This window comes from Emydura macquarii, unplaced genomic scaffold (assembly GCF_026122565.2).
Source record: "Emydura macquarii macquarii isolate MOO-44397 ecotype Brisbane River unplaced genomic scaffold, CSIRO-AGI_Emac_v2 contig_629, whole genome shotgun sequence".
In the NCBI taxonomy this organism is placed as follows: domain Eukaryota; kingdom Metazoa; phylum Chordata; order Testudines; family Chelidae; genus Emydura; species Emydura macquarii.
In genome coordinates this window covers 86,404-111,608 of record NW_027130766.1, presented here as the reverse complement: position 1 = coordinate 111,608, position 25,205 = coordinate 86,404, and the positions used below count along the sequence as shown (strand labels likewise).

The following is a 25,205-nucleotide window of genomic DNA, read 5'->3' as shown; positions in this document are numbered from 1 at the left end:
AAACTCTTGGAGGTAAGTTATCTGCACCTGCTGCTTTTAAAATGTCTAACTTTACGAAGTGCTTTTTAACATTCTCCCCAGACACTAGTGGAAGAGAATGAGTGTTATCCCCTTCATAACATGACAACTTCATCTGTTTTCTTTCTCAAATGCAGACCAGAAATACTTATTGAACACTTCTGTCTTTTCTCCATTCTTATTGATAATTATACCATGTCATCTAGTAAAGGACCATTGTTATGATTCATTTTATTCCTCATATGCTTTAAAAGCTCCTTCTTTTTGTCCTTAACTCTGCTGTCCATGTTGCAGGGTCGATTGAAGAAAGATTGAGCCGGGTGGACTGATCAGGAGCGTTTATTCAGTTACAGCCTCTAATCCACTCGTTCCCCTTCGCCTCGCGACCGATGAAGTGAGCCCCGAGTGAACTACTTTACAACTCTTTATCTAAAATAATATGCAAATACACACACTTCTACAGAGCCCCATAAAACCCTGATTTCATAACATAAATGGTAACGAAATGAACATGAGTGGTCAGGGGAGACAAATAATCATACCCACCCCTGTTTGCTATTTTCAGCATTAACTCTGAGAGCGCAGGCACATTACCTTGAAAACTAACAGTCTGCAAAATATGCAGGGGAGGGAAAGAAGAGAATGCCCTCTTCCCACCAAAGGTCTTGTGCAGGAGGGGGGCATAGTTACTTTGTTAGTCTCAGTCCCCGCGCAGATGGCCAGGAAGGGAGGGAAAGAAGAGAGAGAACCCGACTTCTAACTAGACATTAGACCGACCCCATTCCCATGGCACCCCTCCCTAACCCCAAGGCTAGGGAGCTGCTGTGTGCTCAGCGCATGATTATTGCTTGTGTGGTACATGGCCTTTAGCCCAAGCCAGGGGTCCCGTGGAGGACAATTTGTGTCCAAAGCCTTGGCCCAATTCCAGCCCCCCAGGAATGTGGCCCAGCGCTGACCTCCTTTGTCCCCGCACCCACAGGTCATATATTACTTCCAATGTCGCTTTGCTTCCCTTAACAATTTTCTGCAGTTCCTAGTTTCTGATTTACGTTCATCACTGTCAGCTTTTCCTTTCTTCTCTCTGTTATACAGCATTTTTATACATATATTTTGTAGTTGCTTTCATGTGCCTCTTCTCCAGGCCAGGTTTTTAATAAGCGTGGCCGGCTTCTTTGATTGTGGCTTTTGGGGCATCTAGTAAAGTGTTCGTAAACAATTTCCAATTATCATTCACATTTTCCTGATAAAACTCTTCCTCCTGCTGGTTTACCTCAGCATTGTTTTCAGCTCTTTGAAATTGGCCCTTTCAAAGCACAAGTGTAGATGTTGCTGCTCTGGACTTTATTCTGTTTGCACATTATAAATGTGACCAAGTCATGATCACTTGTACCTAAGCTACTGTTAACTTTTAGTTCTGTGATCAATTCCTCTTTCTCTCTTTAAACCGAGCTCTAAGATAGAATATTCCCATCTTGGAATGCAACATTTTTGAGTTTGGAACATGTCATCAACACTATGAAGAAATTCTAAGGATGTTTTAGTACCAGCAGCATCAGACCCCAGCGTGGGTCGCTGATATTGAAATCCCCCGTGATCTCACAGCTTTTTACTTCCACTCTATAAACAGCTGCAGAAGCAGCCGCTCATCCCGTTCCTTAGTGTGATTTGGTGATCTGCCCCAGACACCAGCTAATACGCCATCTTGTGCTTTGTGGGTTAGGACAATGATCCATAACCATTCCAGATCATTTACTTCCAAGTTGTCAGTCACGGAAACAAGTCTGAGCCATTCTACTGAACATGTGCGCATGGCCATGTTCTGTACTTTATAACCGAGCCAGATTTTCATAGCAACAGGAAGAAGACTTCTCTTTCCCCAGCCCAATCACCTGCCACATTTCAATTCCAGGCTCCAAAACATGGAGGCACTAGAGGTCTTCAAAGAAATGGTCAGAAAAATGGATTACCCTGGAAAATAATTACCTGTTTTAATGCTACCCTTGTTCTCGGAAATGGCTCAACTCATTTTTGCTGAAACTTTACAAAAAAATTCAACCCAAGGCAGAGACTGAGCATGGAGATTTCATCCCCGGCAGACACAGGTTGGAGAGTTATAAGCGATTGTGAATGGGGTTCTCATGAGAAGTGTTCGGCAACCCTAATCTTCTTTGCATTGCAGTAGTGGGGTCACCACCCGAACCCACGTTAACGAGCTCATTCCACAGCAAGCTCCTCCCCCCTGCTCCTGCCAGGGCTTTCCCAGCATCCTGGCTACTGCATCATCACCGCCTGGCGGAGGGTCCCACCCCTGCCATGTAACCAATGCAAGGGGCCTCCCTGGCCAGCCTGAGCCTCTGCCCGGCAGCATCGTCTGAGTCAAGTTGTCAGAGCCTCCAATCCAGCAGCTGGGGGTGGTGGGTAAATATTGTCCTAGCTGCGTCCCAGCCCCAGCCAGAGACCTGAGACGACCCTTGTTTACCCCTGGATCAAAGGCGACGCTTCCGCTCCAGAGTCTCTCTCAGAGCAGAGCAGGCTGGTCTGCAGCACAGAGCGTGGCAGAGAGGGAGGAAGAAGGACCCGGAGGGGTGTGACGTGTGTCTGTCCCCTTGCGTCTGCCCGTCTGCCTGCACCCCAGAAATGGGAGCCCCAGTGACCCAGGCCTGCCTACTCCTCCTCCTGCACCTCACAGCTGGGATGTCTGCAGAGCCGTAAGCCCTGTCCGTGTCTGTCTGTCTGTCTGTGGTGGTCGGCGCGGGATGGCTGGAAGCGGCCTAGGGCACCGGCGGGGGGGCTGCTCGATCCGAAACGCACGGGACAGTTACGTTCTCCCCGGGAGCTCAGTCCCTGGCGCTGGGTACTCCTGGTCCCCCTTGTCCTCCCCTCCCAGACGCAGGGGGGTGGCTCTGTAGTTAAGGCCGTGGCTTGGGGCACAGGAGATCTGGGGCAGTGCCCAGCTCTGCTACAAACGTCCTGTGCGCCCTGGGCCTGACACTGACCCTCTCCGAGCCTCAGCTGCCCTGTGAACCAGGGGCTAAGAATCCTCTGTGGCTGACGGCTCCCGTCAGCCTGGAACCTCCTCGGCCACGGCCTGTCTCTGGCTCCGTGTCTGGACGCCCCAGCGCGGTGAGGCCCAGTCTGGGCTGGGCTCCAGGCACCATTGAAATAGAATAAAATTATAGAGCAACGAAGTGCGTTAAACGAACGTCTCAGCCAGAACCAGGGAGTGGCCGGAAGGTGCAAAAGCCAATGAATGGGTCCTGCGCGAGCGGGCGAAGGCCCCGGGGTGCAGACCGGGCTGGGGATGGGGCTGGGGTTTCTCTAAGCCGGTTACCAGCTGCAAAGGGCTCAGGAGCTCAGAACAGCCACAGACTAACCAGCCTCCCCCCGCCAGACACAGGGGTCTCTGCTCACTCTCAGCGCCCCAGCTGTCCCCTCTGGGCAGGCCGAGCAGCCGGCCTGGATGGGTACTGAGCACCTCCCTGCGCCCCGGGGGCTCCCCTAGATCCACAGGAGGCAGGCTGGGGCTGGGGCGGGGGGGCTTGTCCTGTCCCTGCCCTGTGGCGAGGGAGAAGAATCAGCCTCCAGCATCTTCGACCCAGCTCTGTCCCCGGCAGGAGGGACACTCAGAAATCGGAGTCACCCCCGACCTTCTGGGCTGTCTCCTCCCATCCCTTCCCCCCGTGCTTCCCTCCCCAGGCACTATGTTGTGGTGATCCCAGCCGAGCTCTACCACCCGCACACGGGGACGGTGTCAGTTCATCTCAGCGCCCTCAACGAGACCGTCCGGGTGAGCGTGCGGCTGGAGAGGGGGAATGGGACCAGCGCCATCACCCTGCTGGAGAGAGAGGTCCAGGGGCCCCGTCTGCACGAGAACGTGCGCTTCCAGGTGAGCCGCCCGCAACCGCCAGCACGGCCCAGGGCACGGGAGGGCTCAGGGGACTGGCCGTGCGCAGGGAGCTGCTCACTCACTGGGCAGCTGCAGCCGCAGCCCTCGAGAGCGGCCCACAGCAGTGAGAGCAGGAGGGAGCCAGGACGGGACGGGTGCAGGGACAGAGGGCGCCTTGGCTTCCAGCTCCACCGAGCGCCCCTTGTCCATGCTCCCTCCCATTCACAGTCCCCTGGGCGGGGGGGTTCCTGTGTCTGGGGGGGTTGGAACGGTGACTCACAAACACCACTGCCCCCCCACACACACGATAGCGGGTCTGCCCCACGCCCAGCCCGTTCCAGCCGCTCTGACCTTCCTGGGGTTTCCCGTGTGCAGGTCCCGGCCCCGTCCGGGGGGAAGCAGGAAGTCGCAGAGCTGCACGTCTCCATCCGGGGAGATTCCCTGCAATTCTCTGAGCAGAAGAAAGTGCTGGTGCGGGCGCTGGAGCCCGGGACCTTTGTGCAGACAGACAAGGCCGTCTACAAGCCGGGACAGACAGGTGAGAGGGCAGGAGCTGCTGGAGGCTTTTTGAGGGGCCCAGGCCCTTGGGATGGACTCCCGGGCTCTGGGGACAGGACGGTGCCCAGCAGTGGGTACGGGACTCTCACTACGAGGTCCCCAGCTGCACCCGGTCCCAGGGGGAGGGAGACCCAAAGGCTGAGCCTGTTCGGGGCCTGTATGGACTGAAGTGGGGGTCTCAGCCCGTCCTTGGTGATGGCACAGACGCTGCAGGGGCACCAATCGGCCTCCTCTGGCAGCCTCAGCAGGGAGGTCGGGGCTGGCTGGGCCCCGGAGGCCGAGCTCCCTTCCAGCCGCTCAGGGCAGGACCGTGGCACGTTGGCAGAAGGCAGCCAGGGGAAGCCTGGGCCGCCCTGCCCAGCCTGTGCCATTCTGCGGGTTCGCAGAGGCCGCAGAGTTCAGCGCGTCCGGCTGGCTGCGTCCCCAGCTGGGAATTCACTCGGACAAATGCAGCCGGGGCTGATCCCTGCCTCTGCGTCTGCTCCTTTGCAGTGAAGTTTCGAATCGTCCGTTTGGACAAAGACTTCGTTCCCAGCAGCAGGAAGGTGAGCGCAGGGGCGGGGCTGGGAGCAGGTAACAGGCCCTGGGGCAGTGAACTCGGTCGGTCTGTCTACCCAGGAGGCCACGCGTCCAGTGTGAAATCGGACGGTCTCTTTTTGGGGGTTTGCCCCCATCCAGCCCATGCTGTTGTCTGGTGTCAGACGGGGGCTGCCATTCGGAAGAGCGTGTTGCTCTGCCCCCACCAGCGTGAACTCTCACTCGCCGTGTGTGCAAGTCATGCCACATGGACTCCACACGGACAGACAAGCACCCACCGCCTGTATCCACCATCGCAGGGAGGGGCGAGAGCTCCCACTTCGCGGTCCCGGCGTGGGCAGGGCTGTGGGCTCCCCGTCATCTCCCTGCTCTCGGTCACCCCCGCTGCTGCCCGTACGATCTCCCACAGACACCCGGCCTGGGCAGGTCACAGGCAGACGCCTGGGCACTGTGGGGTGTTTCCTGCCCCTCTAACCGAGCCCTCTCCTGTCTGTTTGCTTTGCAGCTGCCCCTGGTGACCCTGCAGGTCAGTCTGTCCCAATCCAGCCTCCTCCTCTTCCTGTCTGGCTCCTTCGAGGGCACCGGGGGGTGTTCAGTGGGGGGGAGCCCAGAGGAGGCTGGGCTGTGATCACAGTGTCTGGCAAATCCAGCCCTAGACCCCTGGGCCCTGCTGTGGGGTGCAAAGGGTCCCAGAGCACAGGGCATTGCTGGGCTGGGCCACATGGGGCAGGGAGGGGACATTTGTGCCATCGGGTTACGCCCTCCCCACCCCGAGTTTGCAGAGTCTGGGGCTGTCTATCTGGGGGGCAGGAGGGTTTGGGTTGGGTTGGGATCCCTGCCTGAGTCGCTCGCCCTGAATGTTCCCAGCCCCCGAAGTCTGGGTCAGGCCAGGGGAACTCAGCGGGGAGCTCCCTGGGGACCCCGGATGAGGGAATGGGGGGGAGGGTCTCTGGTACGGGCAGGGGCAAAGGGGAGGGGTGGAGGTTTGGGGAGGCTGCACAGGGGGAGGGGACAGGGAACATTACCCCAGAGGGCTAGAGCTGAGATGGGAATGGTCCCTACGGCCTGTTCCCTGGGCTGTGTCCAGCCTGATGAGGTGCCTGTGGGAGACTGTCCCTCCCCAGAGGTGGTGCCCTCAGGTCAGGGCTGAGGGCACTGTGTGGGGAACTTGCCCAGCGGCTGCCCGGCGGTGCCTGCTCCAGGGATAAAGAGAAGGATTTGTGCCCCTGGCCGTCGATCCAGCCCCCGTCAGCAGCAGGAGGCGCACTCGGGGACTGACGGGAGGAGCCGTCTGTGGGGGGCAGAGGCTGAGCAGGGCGTGTCCGTGTGCCAGGATCCCAGCGGGAACCGCATCGCCCAGTGGCGAGATGTGACTCCGCAGCAGGGCATCGTGGATCTGTCCCTGCCGCTGTCTGCAGAGCCGGCCTTGGGGACGTACGCCATCGAGGCGGAGGGGAGGAGGCACTCGTTCAGCGTGGAGGAATACGGTGCGCAGCGGGGCTCGGGGCAGGTGGGGCGGGAGGGGATTCATGAGTCTCTTTGGGGCGATGTGTCTGTGGGGCCCTGTCAGAGCGTCCCTGGGAGCTCAGAGCCCTGGGACTGTCCCAGCCGGCCCCAAACTCTTCTTCTGGGCCTCAGCCACCCCGTGCCCACTGCTCCCAGCACAGGGCACTGGAGGGGGAATTCAGTCGCCCTGCCCACCCCCCCCCCCCCCGTCCCTGTCCCACTGCAGTGGCTTCAGCCTTTTCTCATTTGCGGGCCCCTTGGGAAATTCCCTGTGGAGGTGCCGGCTCCTCTGGAAACCCATTGCCGGTGGGAATAGTTGATAGTGTCCAGTCAGTTTTCGGTCTGTGTCTTCGACGGAAAACGCGCTGAACAGAATTCAACGAGCGATGCTGCGCGCTCGGCCGGGCATCGGAGGCAGCGCAGAGGGCGCTGAGCTGAGCTGAGCTGAGCTGAGCTGCCGGCTGCTCTGGTCCGACAGCCCTGCCGGGGTCGGCTGAGGTGGGTGTGAGCAGGGAAAGGGAGGCCTCCTCTGGGACCCGGACCCGGATGTTCTTAGTCACCTTTTGCGGGCCTCTTAGCCATAGTCCCCCGATCCCCGTAACTGCCCCCTGCTCCTGAGGCACTCGGCTCTCTCAGCTCCCCCCGCCCCCATGTTGATGGTTTTAGCTGGTCCCTCTCCCCCCTCCCCATCCCAAAAGCTCCTTTGGCTCCTGAGGGGAGGGGGAGAGCTCTGCCTGCTCCTTCAGCAGCTGATTGGCTGCTCTTCCCGCAGGAGGCGGGGCAGTGGGGAAGGCAGCCAATCAGCACTTGCAGGCGGGGCTGGAGGTCGGGTAAAGGCCGGACCGTCCCACATTTCCCCTGAGGGCCCGGCCGGGCGGAGCCGGGCACTGGCCGAGGTGGGGATGCTGCTCCCCACAGCCCTGGCCCTGCCCAGCGCCCGTCACCGGGGCCACGGGGCTCCGAGGAGCTGAGTCTGGGCGTGGCGAGGAGGGACTAGCCCCGCCCCCAGGCCGAGCAGGGGTCTCCGGACAGGGTCAACTGCTCGTTCCCTGGCCCATCCACGGCCTGGGGGCTGCCCTGCCCTCCCGGCCCTCTGCCCCATGGCCCCTGCCCAGCGCAGGCCCAGCCGTTCCCCGGGCACCGAGCAGCCTAGTCCTGCCCCAGGGGCTGATGGGAAGCAGTGACTCTGTTAGTCCCATTCCACCATCACAAAAGTCTCAACAAGACTCCCGAGCCGGGGCTGTGGGTCCATCTCACCCTGTCCCTCTCTGCCCCCCAGTGCTGCCCGTGTTCGAAGTGACCATCGAGCTGCCCCCCGTGGTGACGGTGCTGGATGAGACGATCTCGCTGCGAGTGTGCGGCCGGTGAGTGTGAACCCAGCCCTGCCAGCCAGTGAAGGGGGGGCCTGGCACCACCCTGGGCCTGAGCCTGCCCCTGCCTGCCACGTGCTCAGCCCCGGGGCTCACACTCCCACCCAAACCACCAACACCCCACATGGTAGTCCCCTGTGAGCATCGGCCCCCTTCACCTCCCACTTACCCTCTCCCTCTCCTCTGCTAAACAGATACACCTACGGGAAGCCCGTCCTGGGGAGGGTCCAGGCCAGCCTGTGTCGGGAACCAGACTCGTATTATTGGGTGGATTCTGATACAGACCCCAATGAGAATCTGTGCATAGAGCTCACTGGCCAGGTGAGTGCGACTGGGGAGGGCGGGCGTACGTGGCATGCTGCTGGATGGCAAAGGGGGGGGGGGCGCTGGGACTTGCTGTGATGATGCTGTACATTCCTCTGGTATCTTACATCCTGAAAGGGTTTCAAAGCATTTTGAAGACTTGGGGCCTTATCCAGCTCTCACCATCAATGGGATAAGTCAATGATGACTGTGGAGAGACCTTGGTGTAAAACAGGTGTCAGTGCAGGTGAATCAGGCCCTGGATCCCTAGGGGTTCCTCAGCTGGGGTGCGGGCTGGGAGCAGCTGTCCAGCAGTGCACAGCAGCAACTCTTCAGGACGGGGAGAAGATTAAAGGATCCCACGAACCTGCTGTGATGTGTCCCGTGTGCACAGCAGGTTGCAGGGCTGCACCCAGAGGGTCACCAGATATGGACTGGCTACAGAGCTCCCACGGTGTAGAGATGTAGCACAGATGTGGTCGCTATAAGACCCTTCGGTGCCCTGCCAGGAATGGCTGATGTGAGGTTAAATATATTACACATATCGCCACCTAAGGGATGAACCTCTGAAGCACTTGGCATTGGCCACTGTCGGAAGACAGGATACTGGACTAGATGGACCATTGGTCTGACCCAGTGTGGCCGTTCTTATGTATTCACCCAAGTGTTCTGAAGGAACTCAGATATGAAATTGCAGAACTACTAATGGTCGTATGTCACCTATCACTTACATCATCCTCTGTACCCGATGACTGGAGGGTAGCTAATGTCATGCCTTTTTTTTAAAAAGGCTCCAGCGGCAATCCAGGCAATTGCAGCCTGGTGAGCCTAACTTCAGTTCCAGGCAGATTGGCTGATACTATAATAAAGACAATATTTCTCAGACACATAGATAAACACTCTGTGTTAGGGAAGAGTCAACATGGCTTTTGTAAAGGGAAATCACGCCTCACTAATCTATTAGAATTCTTTGAGGGAGTCAACAAGCAAATGGACAAAGGTGATCCAGTCGATGTAGCGTACTTGGACTTTCAGAAAGCCTTTGGCAAGATTCCTCACAGACAGCTCTTAAGCAAAGTGACCAGTCATGGGATACGAGGGAAGGTCTCTCATGGATCAGTAACTGCTGAAAAGACAGGAAAGAAAGGGTAGGAATAAATGGTCAGTTCTCAGAAGGAAGAGCGGTAAATGCAGACTCCCTCAAGGGTCAGTACTGGGATCTGTGCTGTTCAACATATTCATAAATGAGCTTGAGAACGGGCTGAACGTGAAGTGGCAAAATCTGCAGATGATACACAACTATTCAAGACAGGTAAATCCAAAGCTGACTGTGAAGAGCTACACCGGGATCTCACAAAACTGGGCGAGTCGTTAGAAGTCAGTGTGTGAGTGCAGTGGTGCCCCTCTGGCCAGGCGGGACATGGCACCTGAACCCACTCGGCCTGGTGGGCTGTTCGTCTGTTACTGGTGCCCGGGGGTCTGATGACCCTCTCCACTCTTAAGTCCGTCAGGAGATTGGGAGGGGAATGTAGGCCGGCCTGCCCACTCCGCTGCGTCCCTGCTCAGGCCATCAAGCTAGATGAGCCGGATCAGGGTTTGTCATCTCCGGCTGTGTCCTGAGCTCCTTCCTGCCTCCCCCGGGTTTCTGCCGGCTTTTCAGCCTGCTGGTCTGGCTGTTTCTTTCTAGGGTGTTGTCCCTGAGTGGCTCTTCAGCAGCTCGCTGGCCTGAGTCCCCCCATCCTACAGGCCTGCTTCCTCTGCTGGTGACCGCCCCGCCCTGCCCCTCTGCTTCTCCGTCCTTTTATCCTCCCAGCTGCGTCCAGGCTGCCAACCAGCAATGGCCGGCCTGGCAGTGCCTGTGCTGCCCTTCGGTTGCTGGGCCAGCGCGGGCACATACAGCTCATGAGTCTGGGCAACCAAATGGCAGGTGAAAGTCCATGTTGATACCTACAAAGCAATGCACATTGGAAAACGTAATCCCGGCCGTACGTACAGCATGGCGGGGTCTAAATTAGCTGTTACGCTCAGGACAGAGATCTTGGCCTCACTGTGGGCAGTTCTCTGAACACATCCGCTCAGTGCGCGGCAGCGTCAATGTAGCGAACAGAACGCTGGGCACCACGAGGAAAGGGATAGATACTGAGACAGTAAATATCACTCGGCTGGGATGGGCACGAGTGGCCAGGGCCTCCTTTCTCAGCTCCTCCAACGACAGCAGCTCCAGCCGCACAGCGCCCCTAGCACCACGCTGGGACATCGCAGTCAGGGCTGACTCCAAGGCCAGAGCGTCCCCCACTGCTGCTTTCACCCCCAGGCTTCCTTTGAGTGTCTCCCCTCCAAGTACTAACCACACCCAGCCATTAGAGACCAGCTGAGCTGACACGTGCCGGGCCTGGCTGCTGCTAACCAGACTGTGATTCTCTCCCTCTAGACTGAGAGGAACGGCTGCTTCTCCAAAGAGGTGGGGACGGCTCCCTTCAACCTGACCCGCTCTGGCTACATGATGAGTCTCCAGGCCGAGGCGTCTCTAGTGGAGGAGGGAACAGGTGGGACCCAACACGTACTCCCGTGCACAGGCATCCACAGACACACGCCCTCATCCTCAGACACACACTGATGTGTGCAGCCCCATGCACACACATGCACTATTGAACACACTCACAAGCACTCATTTTTCATCCATGCGATGAGCCAAAAATTGGGTGGGGGGGTTGCAGGCTGTTCTAGGGAGCAGTTGAAATGGCAGGTGGAGGCAGGGTCTCTTTGATGCAGTTTTGTTTATTTACCAAGAAAGTGCAAAGTCCTGTTTCCCTGAACACAGGAGGAGCCAAACAACAGGAGACTTGGTCCTTGATGGCAGCCCCAAAGCTCAGAAATCCTCCCTCTAGGCTTCTGTCAGGGCCACAGGGCTTGTCCAGGCTGCGTCTGCAGCTTCCTTCTCTATCTGCACACCCCCACCCCGTCCTTACCCCAAAACCGATTAGCCAACGAAGCCTCCACCCAGCTGGTTGTAATTCCTGGGCAGAATCGCATGTGCCCTTGTTAAAGGGGCTGATATAAAGCAGCTGAAGTGTGTTTACGGCTGTCTTTACTGCACCAGCCTGCACCAGCGTGAGGTTTCACCCAGCCTGTAATATGCTGCTGAGCACATGTACACACGGCCCAGGACAGTGATCCCCCGGAGGCAGAGGGGTCTCTGTTGCACATGTGATAATGTCATTTCTAGCTCAGCTGCTCTAGAGATGTGCCCAGGGGATTTGGATCTGGGGTCCACTTCAGCCCCTCACAGGGACCGAGCCCTCATGTGAGCTCAGATCCAGATGTAGAGCCCAACTCCCCACAGCTGGGGCTGCTCACAGCCGGGGTTCTGGTGGGGCCCATCTTTCACATTAGCTGACATAATGACGAGCTTCTCGTCTGCTTCTCTGCTTCTGTTGGAGGCTGCTCTCAGCCAGGATCTGGCAGGGATCCCCCTGCCCTAGGTACAGCCGGGCACAGCCACCTTCCTCTGATGTGTGCGGTGTTGTGTTTGGATCTTTGGAAGTGACTTGCACTCAGAGAGAACCACCAGCCAGGGACACAGAGAGATGTAAACACACACAGACAGGGCCTTATTCAGCTACTCTAAGAGCAGACAGAATGGCTGAGCTGTGCTACAATAGTCTAGCTCTGTTAGCTATGGCAAGGTGGCAGGACATAAAATGCACAACATGCGGCATCAGCTATTGTGAGAGACGGGACTCTGGGCCAATGATCTGATCTGGTACCACAGGAGGCAGGATGCCGGGCTCGATGGGCACTGGTCTGATCTGGGACCACGGGAGGTGGGACTCCAGCGCACATAATAAAACCACCCAGACCCAGTCAGGCAGACACTCTCCAGCTGGATGTGCCCCTCCCAGGAAGACACTCACTTGCTTCTGGATAGACCAGTCGCTGCAGCGGTTCCCTGGTCACACAGTCGGTTTGGCTTCCCAGCCGGAGCTCGTTGCTAAACTCTGGAGGTGGGGGCTGGGTGTGGGGATCCTTGTGAGATCTCACCCTGCTGTGTTGATGTGTCCCACTACGACTCCACTGTGTGTGTGTGGGGGGGTGTTATTGTCTGGCATCTCCCATCACCTGTCGTGTGCAGAGAGGTCTCTTGGAACTGAATTCCCATCACAACCCGTCAGGGCGCGGCTCAGCAGTTCCAATCTGTGCCATGTTGGCTCAGGCCTGTCACAGCACAGCAATGTATATCACACAGGGACTGCGCTGTGAGCCATGGTCCCTCCTGAGACGTCCCAGGACGCCGGGCAATGGACAGAGTGGCTCGTTGTACTCAGTGACGTCTCCTGGTGCAGGACAGCGTGAGGTTGCCCAGCCCAGGAGCCGCGTGGCCCTGAGCCGCCCTCGGTGATTATCATTATCACTTTTATTGCCAGGTGGCTTTATACTGACATGAAAATAAACTGATTGTGGGCCCCACCACCTCCTCTCAGAGGAACCTTCCCACAAAGACTAAATCCCCTCTTGCAGGTGTCCTCTGGGTTTGGATTGAGCTGGCACAGACTGCAGAGAAGGGCCAGCCAGTGTCGCTGGGTCTGAGTCACTGCACATGCTAATCGCTGAGCAACGAACCTAGATAACTTCACCTTTAATCCATAAGAACCTGATCTCCAGAGCAGCCGCCTCCCATTTGTCTGAAAGCTTTAACCGTGGGGTGGCTAAATCGTTACCCAACATGTGCTGACCTCAGGGATGAAACGGCTGGGCGGCTTGTTGTGGAGGGAAATCTGGGAAGCAGCAGCCTGAACTTGGGTGTCGCTCCTGGCACCTTCCTCCTATCGTCCCTCCCTCTCTGCTAGGCATGGAACTCAATGGGACCAAGAGCTGCACCATCGTGTCTGAAATCGCTACCATGAGCTTTGAGGAGGCTGACACTAGGTACAAGACTGGGATTCCCTACACTGGCAAGGTAATGAGATTACCGGCAACCCTCAGTGCTCACCCCAGCAACCACAGCTATTCCAGTCCTGCCCCCGTATCCATCCCAGCTCCCCTAGTGGCCCCCAATCCTTCCCCAGCACACCTGGTTATTCCAGTTCTGTGCCTGCCCCATCCCAGCTTTGCCTACACCCCTGACCTCCAAGACCCCGGCTGTTCCAGTCCTGCCCTCTCCCAGGAGGCTGCACCCCAGAGTTGTGCGTCTCCCCGTTTGTCTCTCGGCTCAGATGTTCCTGAGGGCGACAGATGGCTCTGGGCTGAAGAATGAGAAGCTGCAGCTCTTTGTTTCCTATGGAGACGTGCGGAAGAACCAGACCTTCCTCACGGACGACTCTGGCAGAGCCTCCTTCGAACTGGACACCTCCGGCTGGACCTGGACGGTCACTCTGATGGTAGCGACGGGATGCAGGCCCCAGGGGGGACCCTGCTCTCCTGCCTCTATTCTTGTTTCTGTGATTTATGATGTTTATTTCGGTAGTGCCTAAGAAGTAGCTGGATCAGGCCCCATTGTGCTAGGCGCTGTACACACAAACCGTCCCTGCCCCGAAGAGCCTTCAGGCTGAATAGCAGGACAGACGCCGGGTGGGGAAGGGGCAGAACCCTCCAGCACAGCTATTAATGGGGTGGCGCAAACGGCATCTCAGTGCCGCCACTTGTCTTCACCTTAATGTTTCAGGGTGGGGTTAGGCTAGGACGGTCGCCCCCTGCGGGCTGCCCTGGCACCTTCGCCCTGTGTACGAGGCACCAGCGCTGGGCGCAGCAGCTCAGGGGCTGCATTGCCGCTGTGGCTGCCCCATTCGAGCCTCTGGGGCTTTCCGTCATCCCTCTGACGGACGCAGGGCGCGGGGCCTTGAGGGCGAGCTCAGTCAGCAGCATCAGAGCCCGCCCTGCCCGGAAGCTTTCCTGTCCTGTGCCGGGCGCCTGCTCCCGGCGATCCCCGTTGCTCTCTGCGTCCCACAGGGGAAGTTCCCGGAGGAAGATCCCAGCTCTGTGGACGGGAGATTCTTTCCCGGCTACACCCATCATGTCCTGGAGCCCTTCTACTCCAAGAGCCAGAATTTCCTGAAGATCCGCTCGCTGGGAGGGGAGCTGCCCTGCGACCGGGCCCAGCAGCTGCAGGTGGATTACGTCTTTGCTAGAGAGTCACTGGGGAATGGGTCCGAGAGCCTGGATTTCATCTTCCTGGTGAGCCCCTTCCTGGGAGACTATAAGTGTGTGTGTGTGTGTGTGTGTGACAGCGCGAGGTGTGCAATCCATCTTGTGAGCCATGACAGACCAGCAGGGAACAGAAGGTCCCTGTGACTGACAAGGGCTGGGCTAGATCAGGACAGGGCATCTCCCCTTTCCCCACGAGGAGGTTCTGGGTCCAGTCTGGCCTCAAATCTGGGGCTGGCTACCCTGGGGGGCTGGGCACCGGGATACGGGACTTTCTCCCCCAAGAGGCGCTGGGTCCACTCCAGCCCCAGGCTGCTGGTGTCTGAATGTCCTCCCCCCGCCCACCCCACCTCTGCGGGCTCAGTGCATGCGGGGAGAGGCTGCACCCTGCCCTGACTCCTGCGTGGCCATCCCCACGTCAGCGTTTCTCAGCCCCGAAGAGCGTCAGTTCTGTGACTCCGTCTCCTCTTCCGCAGGTCGTGGCCAAGGGAGCCATCGCCAGGACGCTCCAGAAGGTGCTGGACCTCAGAGCGGGGGCTGGTAGGTATCAGGGGAGGGTCTGTGCAGGGGTGACGGGGGATTGAGCCCCTGGGCAGGGGCCGGGCTGGGGGAGGGGCTCTGCCGGCTGGGCCTGACGTCCCCTGTGTGTTTCCCACGCTCCCTAGGGCTGAAGGGCTCCTTCTCTGTGGAGCTGCCCGTCGGCGCCGACCTGGCGCCCTCTGCCAAGGTGCTGGGTTACACGGTGCTGCCCGACGGAGAGATGGCTGCCGACAGCGCCCTGCTGCGCGTGGCCAAGTGCCTCCCAAACAAGGTGAGCCGGGCTCGGGGCAGAGGAGTCTCTGGGGGAATCGCTCCCTGCCCCACAGCTGGAGCCCTGACTAGGGGCATCGCTGGTGCCCTCGGCCCCTCCCTTCCCCAGCCTTACAGCAGCACCAGGGTTGTTGCACCCCCATCTCTCCCCACCATGCACGCTGCCCGGCGTGTCTAGAAACAACTGCAGCCCCATGAGCCACCCCACGGGCTGCCTCAAACCCCCCCCTACAAACCCCCAGCACCGACTCCCAAAGCCCCAGCCCTTCCCCAGCGGGCCTGGGCCAGAGTGACCTGGGTGCCCACAGCTGGGCCCTGCTCCTGCCCTGCCCTGCCCGGGACTGTCTCCTCCTCCCCTGGGGTCTCCCCCCACGTGACGCCCTGTGCCCCCGCAGGTGAAGCTGGCCTTCTCGCAGGACCGGGCCCTGCCGGGCTCAGAGCTGCAGCTGCGGGTGCAGGCTGCCCCCGGGTCCCTGTGCGCCGTCCGCGCCGTGGATCAGAGCGTGCTGCTCATGAAGCCCGAGGCCGAGCTCAGCGTGGACACGGTGAGTCCAGAGCAGCTCGTCCGCTTTCCCGGCCCCCCTGAGGAGTCCCCCCCTCGCAGGCAGGGGCAACGCGGGGCTGCTGGGGGTCGGGCCCTCCAGGCCACCTCTCCCCGATCTCAGGGCTGCTCCCATGGCACTTGACACCCCCGAGCTCTGTGGGGTCCCCGCTTGCCTTGCCTGTTCTCCCATCAGCCCTTGCAGTGCCCCCCTCCCGGCACCCCCACCCCGGCTCTGGCTGGGAACAGGGAGCTCAGAGCTGAGATAGTGGCCGGGAAGCGGAGCTCGCTCTCCAGGGCAGAGTTGGTCCTGGGGCAGGGGCAGGGGCAGGAGAATTTCCTGCTCCCCACGTACAGCATGGAACAGCTGGCCAGGTGCATTGTGGGAGGCTCCAGCTTCCCCCGGGAGCCAGGATTGGCCCTGCCTGGGTGGTGAGAAGGAATCGCACTCGGCCTGGCGCTGGCGCTGCCGTCAGGGGCTCCCGGGCTCTGCACACGGCCAGTGAAGCCTCCCAAGCGCCATGGGGCAGCAGGGACAGGACTCAGTGGGTCAGGGGTGACCCACACGTCCCTCTGTGCTGCCACCCTAGGGCAGCCCCCGATGAGGATCCCCCGTGATCCAGACAGAGTGGGGGAGGGGGCACTAAGAGCCCCACAGAGAGAGGGGGCACCTGCCCTTCCCCCCACAGGTTCTCCTAGTGCATTGGCAGCTGCGGGTCCCTCTCGTAGGGCTGGGTGTGGGGAGGTGCAAGGAGAGACCCCTGCGGGGTGCGGGGGCTGGGCAGGTGGGGGGAGTTGTCCAGACTGGGGATGAGGCTGGGGCGATAGGGGAGGGTTGTGGGGTGATGCGTGAGTGAGGGGAGGGGCAGCAGTTGGCCCTGGGGTAACTCATGTCTCTGTTTCGTGGCTGACGTTGGCTGTTGTTACCTTTAGGTCTATGACGTGCTCCCCCATTTTCCGCAAGGAGAGTATCCCGCCGCGGCTCGAGGCTCTGATTCATCTCATTGTTCACGTGTCCCTCGGCCACCGGGAGGTACAGGTCATGCAGGTCAGGCAGCTCCATATACTACCCTCCATAATTCCCCAATGTACTATGGCCTGAGACTAAAAAGAAGGACTAGCAACTGGACTCCACATCTGCGTGACCCCTTCAGCCTGTTTAAGGTAGGTCTGTTTAAGGTGGCTGTGTCTCACGCTGCTTTGTAACCTGCAAGGACTAAAATGGCTCCGATGCACCCAGGGGTGACGTCACAGCCAAACTCTCTGGCCGGCTCTAATGGTCCCCAGGGACGCTCCTAGCAAACTCAGGCCTGGGATACACCTCACCAGTCACCCCCAGACACAGCCCGGGCCCTGGGACAGATCCCCTGGCGTATCCGGAGAGCAGGGGTGCCCCACCCCGCCCACTCCTGGGCACTGGGATGTTACAGGCGGGGCTGGCAGCGCCATCTCCAGTTACGGGTGCCTGGCACTTCCTGTTACAAGTTACAAGTTTTCAGTTCTTGTCACTTTCTCAGACAGAAACGGTTGGGTGTGAAATGTCCCGAGCCAGGCGTCTGCCTCAGGCTGAACTTTCTGAGACGTTTCAGCTAAAACAGCTCAGCAGTTGCTCAGCCGGGGAGAAGGGGAAAACACTCTGTTTGACCACGATAAAATAAACTGACTGAGAAGCTCCCTGCCTTGGAGCAGAGACTAGACCCTTGGCCGGGAGGTTGCCGGGGGTCAGGGAGGTGCCCTTTGCCTTCCCCGTGAAATTCAGCCCCCTTTGGCTGACTGGGAAGCCCTGGAAGCGGCCGAGCCCACAGGCCAGCAGGGCTTGGAGTGGGCTGAGTTATTCTCCGAGGAATCCCTCTGCACTGAGCAGGCTCCATCTCCGGCAGGTGCCGACCGGCCTGCGCGCACCTTCCCCCCGGCGACTGAGCCTGCTCCAGTCCGGGGCTGCAGGGCCTGAGCTGGTTTTCCTGAAATTGCTGCTCCCAGCCAGCGGGAGCTACGGCGGCTCTGGGTGCGGGAACGGAGCCCCTGGAGACGGTGCCTCCAGCGCGTCCACTGCACCCCTGCCCCTACCAGGCAGCCTGGAGGAGGAGGAAGGCACCTGAGTGAAATGTGCACAGGGGGCAAGGAGGGGCAGGTGGGGGATGGGGAGAGGAGGGGCAGGTGGGGGGATGGGAGCAGGGGGTTCAGGAACTGAAGTTAACAGGAGTTAACTTTGCAGACCACACGCTGTGTCTGCAGTGAACAAACCCACCAGCGTCAGGAACTGGGGCCGAACAGTCGCATCCTCGGGAGCCACTGGGGTCCTGCCCTGCCGGGGGGAGGGATGGACGACACTCTCCCAAAGCCTCGGGGGCTGGGAGCCAGCAGACCGGGGCTCTGGGCCCAGCTGGGGGCTGATCTGATTGACGGCAGCCTCCCCAGGGCTTGGGATCCTGCTCAGGCGGCCACAGTGTAATGAATGGGCTGTGACTCAGCCTGTCCTGCCAGGAGGCCACGTATGGCCGGGCAGCACCGGAGTAAGAGACGGCCCCTGCCCCCAAGAGCTCCCAGTCTGAGCAGGCAAAGGGAGGGGATGGAACAGGGGAGATGGGACCGGCCCAATGTCACCCAGCAGGAGGCCACGTACGGCTGGGCAGCACCGCGTGCACTGCAGCATCTAGGGCTGGACAGTGGCCACGTCACGTCCCAGAATCGCTTCTCCCGGCGGGGCGCAGGGTGGGGGCGGGGATTGGTCCTGGGCACCACATGACCAGAAAGATGCAGGCGCGGGGGGAGCTCGGGGAGGCGCAGCCGGCCCCATGGGCTGGGTGCTGTGCGTTACCGCGCAGCGGCAGCTCGGCTCCAGCGGAGGTTGGGTATCGCTCGCTATGTACGAGCGCAGTATTCGCAGCGCTCTGGACTCCACAGGCTGACTGGGATTGTCCTGAAATTGTCTCTGCCTCACGGCAGTGCAGGGCCAGGTCAGTGGGCCACGAGTGGGGTCATGTGAGCAGGGGCGTCCCAAGATCGAGCCCCCTCACAAAACGGGGTTACACACTCACCCGGCTCTTACCCTGCTTCTTGCCCACACTGGGGGCTCCAGCTCTGGCTCTGACTCTCCCAGACCGATCTCAGCTGCTGGGGATTATCTCAGCTACTGCCTGGCCCCACCCACCCCGGGGCAATATCCCAAAGGTCAGTACGGGGAAAGCTCAGACCTGAGGTCGGGCGACCCGAGCTGCGGAGAGTGAAATGCGCATGTGTGGCCAGGCTGGGCGCTGTGGAAGCCAGCGGGTTTGCAGGCAGGCTGGTGTCACAGTCCCTGAGGGGTGCCAGGTGACAGGCTGTGGCCTGTGAATCGCTGGGGCACCCTCGTGCTGTGAGTTCAAGCCCCACCCGTGGCAGGTTTCAGGCTGAGTTTTGCCGAGACCGAAATTTTAGGTTGAGGGCGACGTTTTCATGGGCTCTAAGATCCACACGCAGACGCTGCCTCTGCTGCAGAGGTTTGCCAAGGAATGAGCATCCACTGGACGGCAGGGCAAGGACACCAGCGCCCGGTTAGGATAATCTAAGCAGGCTCCTCAGCGCTGGACTGAGGCCAACTTGATCCTTGGAGGTAGACGTGCCCCTCTCACGTCCCAGGGGCGGCTCTGCCAGCCTGCTCCAGCCAGTCCCGGCACCTCGCGCCCACCGCACCCAGCGCCGTGAGCACAGCTGCAGCGCCCGCAGCAATTCCTGTTGTGTCACACACCCAAGGCACCTTCTCCTAGTCATTCTTCACGTCCACTTCCCATGGCGCGAGCTCCGGGCTCCTTCCCAGCGGGCAGGGCCGGCTCCTGGGCAGGGCTGAGGCCGTGCTGGGGGTGGCACAAACCTTAACTCTTCGTTGCCTGGTGCTCAGCAGTTCAGGGCTGGGTGCGCTCCTCAGCCTGGCAGGGCACAGGGCACCGCTGGGCGACCTTCAGTCTGTGCTAAGGGCGTTTGGGGGCATTGAACACACGGAGTAAGAGACGGCCCCTGCCCCCAAGAGCTCCCAGCTTGAGCAGGCAAAGGGAGGGGGCGGAACAGGGAAGATGGGACCAGCCCAGGGTCACCCAGCAGGTCGATGCTGAAGGAATGAACAGAACCCAGGTGTCCTGACTCCAGCCCAGTGTCCCAGCCTCCGGCCCACAGGGCCCGTCATGGGGCACAGCGAGGAGCAATGGGATCCAGCCACGGGGAAATGTCATGGGATAACTTCCCGACCGGGAGATGTGAGAGGCTGGAATCGTCTCTGGTGGAGGCTCCTTGATTGGGACTTTTAATGCTAAAGCCAAAACCCTGGGAAGAAGTGGTGTAAGGGACTGTCCTGCCCCAGCCCAGTGAGACGAAAGGGTGGAGAGAGGAGCCGATGGGTCTTTCTCATGTCTGACCTCTGTGACCCTGTGCCTCAGTTTCCCCATACATAAAATACTGACCCTCCCCATTTGCTAAGCCAGTTGTAAGGTGCTGGGCACAGCCCTCATCTCAGTGAATTCTGCTCCTGTATCGCTCTGTTGCTGTGTGAGCATTTAGCATTTCAATGGACACTGACAAAGGGCATCGCGCCGCCTCTGGTGCTTTTCCTGCTCCTGAAGCTTTTTCCTCGTCTTCCTTCTCTCCCAGGATGCGGCTTTGAAAATTCTAACCAACACCAATGCCAGGGAGCCCTGTGAATATGGAGACTCATTTTATTGTAATGGTATGAAAGACGTGGCTAGCGCTGGGCCCTGCATTCACCTCACCAGGAAACGGCCCCGGGGGCTCGTGGGCCAGGCCTGGGACCTGGGTTCGGATCCTGGCTCTGACTCTGCCCTTGGCAGTTCTGTTGTTCTCAGTGGGGCAGGGATGGGGGTTTTGCCGTTGTTCTCAGCGGGAGCTGGGCAGACGTGATCATCTGACCCTTCCCATTTAGCTCTGCTCCTCCCCTTCCACTGGAGGCTCCTTGAGCCTGGGCCTGCACCTGCCTGTTGGGGAGACGGAGCCCAGCCTCCTGCGGCACCACGCCGATGCCCATTCTAATCACACTGCGCCACGTGGGGGTGACCGTGGCATCGCCGGGATCCCTGCCTGTCTCTCGGCGACTCCAGCCCAGACACACTCGCTTCACTCGGACAATGACGGCGTTTCTAGCGCCAGCCCCACGCGCTGCCCTGGGATGTGAGTCAGGCTGGCTGGTCATGGAGGCGATCACATGGGCCCTGCAATGCCCCTCGTGGTCAGTGGTTGCAGTAGAAATGCCCTGAGCCGCGCTAGGCTCCCATTTGCCAGCTGCTGAGTGTGGCTAATGATTCTACCTGCCTGGCCAGCGTCTGTGTGTGACGGGCTCTGGGAGTGCGACGTAGGATTGACGCTGCTCAGGGGCAACGGTGGGACTGAGCGCAGGTGTCCCTGCTCCCACCCACATGCTGAGCCCACTGGTGTGTGCTGCCCCTAGGACACCCCCAGCCGGACCCCCCAAACCCCAGCCCGGCCACTGGCTGCTCCCCACGCAGGTCACGCACGGGTCAGTTCTCAGCAGAAGAGGCTTTTGGTTTGTTCACAGTCACGGTTGCCATGTTCAGTCCCTGAAATGTCCCAAAAATCCAGACCTGACCACTGCAAACACACGTGAATCATCACCTGGATCTGCCCCCGCTGTGGGGTTCCCTCAGCCCCCTTTGTATCTTTTCTAGATGAGATCCCTTCTGGGGAAGCAGGGTACCCAGTGAGCAATGTCCTGCTAGCACGAGCACCTAGCACCCCGGAGGAGCCAGCGCCACGTGCGTACTTCCCAGAGACCTGGCTGTGGGACCTGGTCCCTGTGGGGTGAGTGAGGAGCTGTCACAAACCTTCCCTACAAAGCGGACTCCAGGCCAGACCCGCTGAGGCAGCGGCTCCCAGCCGTGGCGCACTTGCTGGGCAGGGTTGGCTGCCCGCGTGGGGCTGGGTCCTGCACCCTGCTGCCAGCGGAGAGGAACCCAGCGCAGCAGCAGGGAATCAAAAGCCCCTGGGCCGTGGGATTCATCTCTTTACAGATGTGACAAACCCGCAGAGGGGGGAGAGGGCTGGGAACCCGGAGAGTCCCGTGACCCTGCGTATGGCCAGCAGAGCAGGTTTGCCCCAGCCCCGCCCCAGCCATTCCCTGGTCCTGACACGCGGCCCTTCGTGGTGTTTTCATTCCCACGCAGTGCCCCGGAGCTGCGGCTCTGAGAACGTGGGAGGGGTTTGAACCGAGGGAGAGGGCATGGGGGGAGCACATGGGGTGTAAGTGGGAGGGTTGGGGGATCCCAAGCAGGGGGGATTGAGGCTAACTCCCAGCAATAACACCCTGACAGGGAGACGTGTCCGGCTATGGAAGGCAGGGTCCCCGTCGCGTGGGACACTGAACCCAGCCCGGAGAGCCTGGGGCAGGGAAGGATCCTGCACTAGCTGGCGTGGGGCGGAGGAGGGGATGAGATGAGGGCACCGACAGCTCTTCCTCCGATGTCTGGGACTGGCCTGTTCCTGTGCAAGAGGCACCAGGGCCCCAGCCCAGAGGAGGGTCGGGCAGAGACGTCTATGATGACTGTGCTCGTGGGCACTTCCCACAGGGCAGCCGTGTGTCTGACGCTCTGTTTGTGTCCGTCCCGCCCAGCGAGGGGGGCTCCAAGGACGTCCCAGTTTCTCTGCCCGACACCATCACGGAGTGGAAAGCCGGGATGTTCTGCACGGCAGAGGTGGGCTTTGGACTCTCCCCCACGGCCACCGTCACGGCCTTCAAACCCTTCTTTGTGGAGCTGGCGTTGCCGTACTCCGTGGTCCGGGGAGAGACCTTCACCCTAAAGGCCACCGTCTTCAACTACCTGCAGCAGTGCATCAAGGTGAGCGGCGCCCGGGGCTGAGCTGCTGGAGTTGCTGGGGTGGGTGACCTGGGGCTGGGGGCTGGGCCGTGACGCAGGCCGACGAGTGGCCCCGGCAGTCCCTGGATGTGACTCGGACGCTCCACAGCGACCCCGTGACCACTGGGCTCAGCACATCGCGGTGAGCGGGGCCTGAGCCCCAGAGGGGCACGTCTCGGCCTGGAGCTGGGGCGTGTGAGCGCGTCCCCCACAGCCCTAAGGTACTCTCCTGCTGGGCACCACAGGTGCGGGTGACGCTGGCGGAGTCTGCGCAGTTCCAGGTGCAGGCGGGCGAGGACGGCGCTTACACCAGCTGCCTCTGTGCAGACGAACGGAAAACCTTCCAGTGGGAGGTGACGGCAAACAGCCTGGGTAAGGGGTGCTGGGGCCGGAGCTGGGAGGAGTGGGGGGAAGGGAAGGGCTGGTGGGGGGAAGGACACCCCAGCAGGGAATCTCCTTACCCCCCACTTGTCATTTCACACAGTCACTGTTCCCTCCATCAACCCCCCCCGCCTTCTCTCTCTGTCCTCCCCTTTTCTCTCTCTCCCCCCATTTTCTTTCTTTCCTTTTTCTACATTTCTCGGCCTTCACTGCCCTCTCTCCTCCCCCTTCCCGTCCTGTATCCTACCCGGGGTCTCTCTGCCGCGGGGAGGGGTGTTGGGGCTGTCTAAGGGGGCGTCTCCCGCCTTGCTCCGCAGGGGAGGTGAACGTCACCGTCAGCACCGAGGCTCTGCGCACCAAGGAGCTGTGCGGCAACGGGCGGGCCATGGTGCCGGCCCAGGGGCGAGTGGACACCGTGATAAAGCCCCTGCTGGTCCAGGTCAGTGTCTGGTCAGCACCATCTGGGCAGAGCGGAGGCAGATCGGGTGCCCGGGTCTCACCCCCGCTGGCTGGAGGCAGAGATGATGATTCTTGTGACCTGCCACAGAAAATAATCCCCCAGCCCCGTGCCATCCGCGTCCCTGACCCCGACCTGCACTGCCCCGACATGCGGCCTTGCCACAGCGAGATGAGGGAGAAGGCGGGAGAGCTCTGGGGCAGACAGAGACGGGTGTTACCCCAGGGGGGCGGCCGGGAGTGACACAGGAGCTGTTCGAGGGGGCGGGGGAACGAGCAGAGGGAAGCTCCGCGGTGCAGAGGAGGAAGCCGCGAGATCTGCTGGGCTGAGAACCGTCTCCCTGGGGAAGGGGGAGCCCCATCGCTGGGCGCTGAGAGCGGGATGTGCCCGAGCCCCCAGCATGGGCTGTAGGGGATGATCCTGCCCTGGCTGGGGGCTGGGGGCACTGGCTGACCTGGCAGGCCCTGTCAGGCTGTGACGTGTGCGGTCCATGCTCCTGACCTTCTGTCTGATGCTCCTTCCCGGCAGCCGGGGGGGATCCTGGAGGAGAAGTCGCACAGTTCCCTGCTCTGCCAGGAAGGTAGGATCCCAGCGCCTGTCCGGGGCTCAGTGGGGTCAGTAACGCGGGGAGACGCCTGAGCCGCATCTCGGCTGCGGCACCTCAGTGACGGCTGGTCGCTGACCCGCCCAGCTAGGGGCACAGGAGCCGCCAGACCGGACTGGACCGGACTGGACCGGACCAGGGCAGGAGCGCCCCTCGTGAGCAGTCAGGAAACGTCGACCATCGGCCGATGGCTTGAGCACGGCCGGCTCCTGCTCCCGACTCGCACGGGGACCCTGTTGTAAGAGCTCATCACATTAGCTCTTTGGGGCCCGGAGAGGGACCGAGTCCCGCAGGCAAGACCCTGTGCAGATACTCCCGGCCCTCGACCACAAAGGCACATCTGTACCACGGCAGGGGAGCCTGGGATTGAGAGAGGGGCTGTGACAGGGCGAGGGAGTCCCGAAGGGTCAGGAATGGAGGGATCTGACTGGCTGGAGGCAGGGGCCGGTTCCCGACAGGCCTGTAACGTTGTGTCTTTGCCTTCGGGTTATGCAGCGTCCGAAGAAATCTCCTTGCAGTTGCCTGCAAACGTCCTGGCGGGGTCCAAGCGGGCCCACGTGACTGTGCTGGGTAAGGAATTCCCCTGCCCCATCCCTGCCAGGGCGCGGAGCCCTTCGGCCAGCCCGTCTGGGCACAGCGCTCTGATCAGAGAGGCTGGAGCATCGCGGATGGAAAGGACCAGTGAGGTCTAGTGGGTCCCTGGGGCCGGGGCAGGACTGGTCCCTGCAGTCTGTGCTCCAGGGCCTCGTGCTGCCCCAGCGAGGGGCCATAGACTCACGCGGTGATGTCATGTGCCAGGGCATTGGTGTCATGGCCTATTCATCACCGTGTATCCATGTAAACCCACCAGGCCTGATCTGACCTGGGGGCGCTGGGCCCCCGAGTGCCTGGGCTCCAGGGACGTGGTATTGGGGACAGGGCAGCTGTTGTGCAGCCTGGTCATTCTCTGCTCCCCCGACTCCCTTGGTGCCAGGAGACATGATGGGCACGGCTCTGCAGAACATAGACCGCCTGCTGGCTATGCCCTACGGCTGCGGAGAGCAGAACATGGTCCGGTTCGCTCCCAACATCTACATCCAGCAGTACCTGGAGAAGAGCGGGCAGCTGAGGCCGGAGATCAGAGACAAGGCCCAGGGATTCCTCCAGAGTGGTGAGTGTCCTCCCGCCCCTCCGCCCCAGGACATGGCCGGGGACCTGCGACCGCCCTGTCCATGCCACCTCTGGGACACGGGTTCCAAT

The 25,205-nt window shown here is 60.6% G+C and overlaps 1 protein-coding gene across 1 annotated transcript in view; it reads left to right on the top strand.

Moving 5' to 3' along the window:
• Positions 1 to 407: 407 nt before the first annotated feature.
• LOC137148304 (alpha-2-macroglobulin-like protein 1) overlaps positions 408 to 25,205 on the top strand; it is a 37,126-nt gene continuing 12,328 nt past the window's right edge. The window contains exons 1-24 of the mRNA XM_067540952.1: positions 408 to 412; positions 3,715 to 3,904; positions 4,280 to 4,442; positions 4,955 to 5,007; positions 5,505 to 5,525; positions 6,333 to 6,486; positions 7,785 to 7,869; positions 8,070 to 8,196; positions 10,610 to 10,724; positions 13,026 to 13,135; positions 13,392 to 13,556; positions 14,125 to 14,349; positions 14,796 to 14,859; positions 14,985 to 15,130; positions 15,525 to 15,674; positions 16,604 to 16,834; positions 20,291 to 20,366; positions 21,340 to 21,472; positions 22,281 to 22,506; positions 22,770 to 22,896; positions 23,223 to 23,344; positions 23,891 to 23,942; positions 24,462 to 24,536; positions 24,940 to 25,116. Of these exons, the coding sequence (XP_067397053.1) occupies positions 408 to 412; positions 3,715 to 3,904; positions 4,280 to 4,442; positions 4,955 to 5,007; positions 5,505 to 5,525; positions 6,333 to 6,486; positions 7,785 to 7,869; positions 8,070 to 8,196; positions 10,610 to 10,724; positions 13,026 to 13,135; positions 13,392 to 13,556; positions 14,125 to 14,349; positions 14,796 to 14,859; positions 14,985 to 15,130; positions 15,525 to 15,674; positions 16,604 to 16,834; positions 20,291 to 20,366; positions 21,340 to 21,472; positions 22,281 to 22,506; positions 22,770 to 22,896; positions 23,223 to 23,344; positions 23,891 to 23,942; positions 24,462 to 24,536; positions 24,940 to 25,116 (2,992 nt within the window). The remainder of the gene's footprint in view (positions 413 to 3,714; positions 3,905 to 4,279; positions 4,443 to 4,954; positions 5,008 to 5,504; positions 5,526 to 6,332; positions 6,487 to 7,784; positions 7,870 to 8,069; positions 8,197 to 10,609; positions 10,725 to 13,025; positions 13,136 to 13,391; positions 13,557 to 14,124; positions 14,350 to 14,795; positions 14,860 to 14,984; positions 15,131 to 15,524; positions 15,675 to 16,603; positions 16,835 to 20,290; positions 20,367 to 21,339; positions 21,473 to 22,280; positions 22,507 to 22,769; positions 22,897 to 23,222; positions 23,345 to 23,890; positions 23,943 to 24,461; positions 24,537 to 24,939; positions 25,117 to 25,205) is intronic.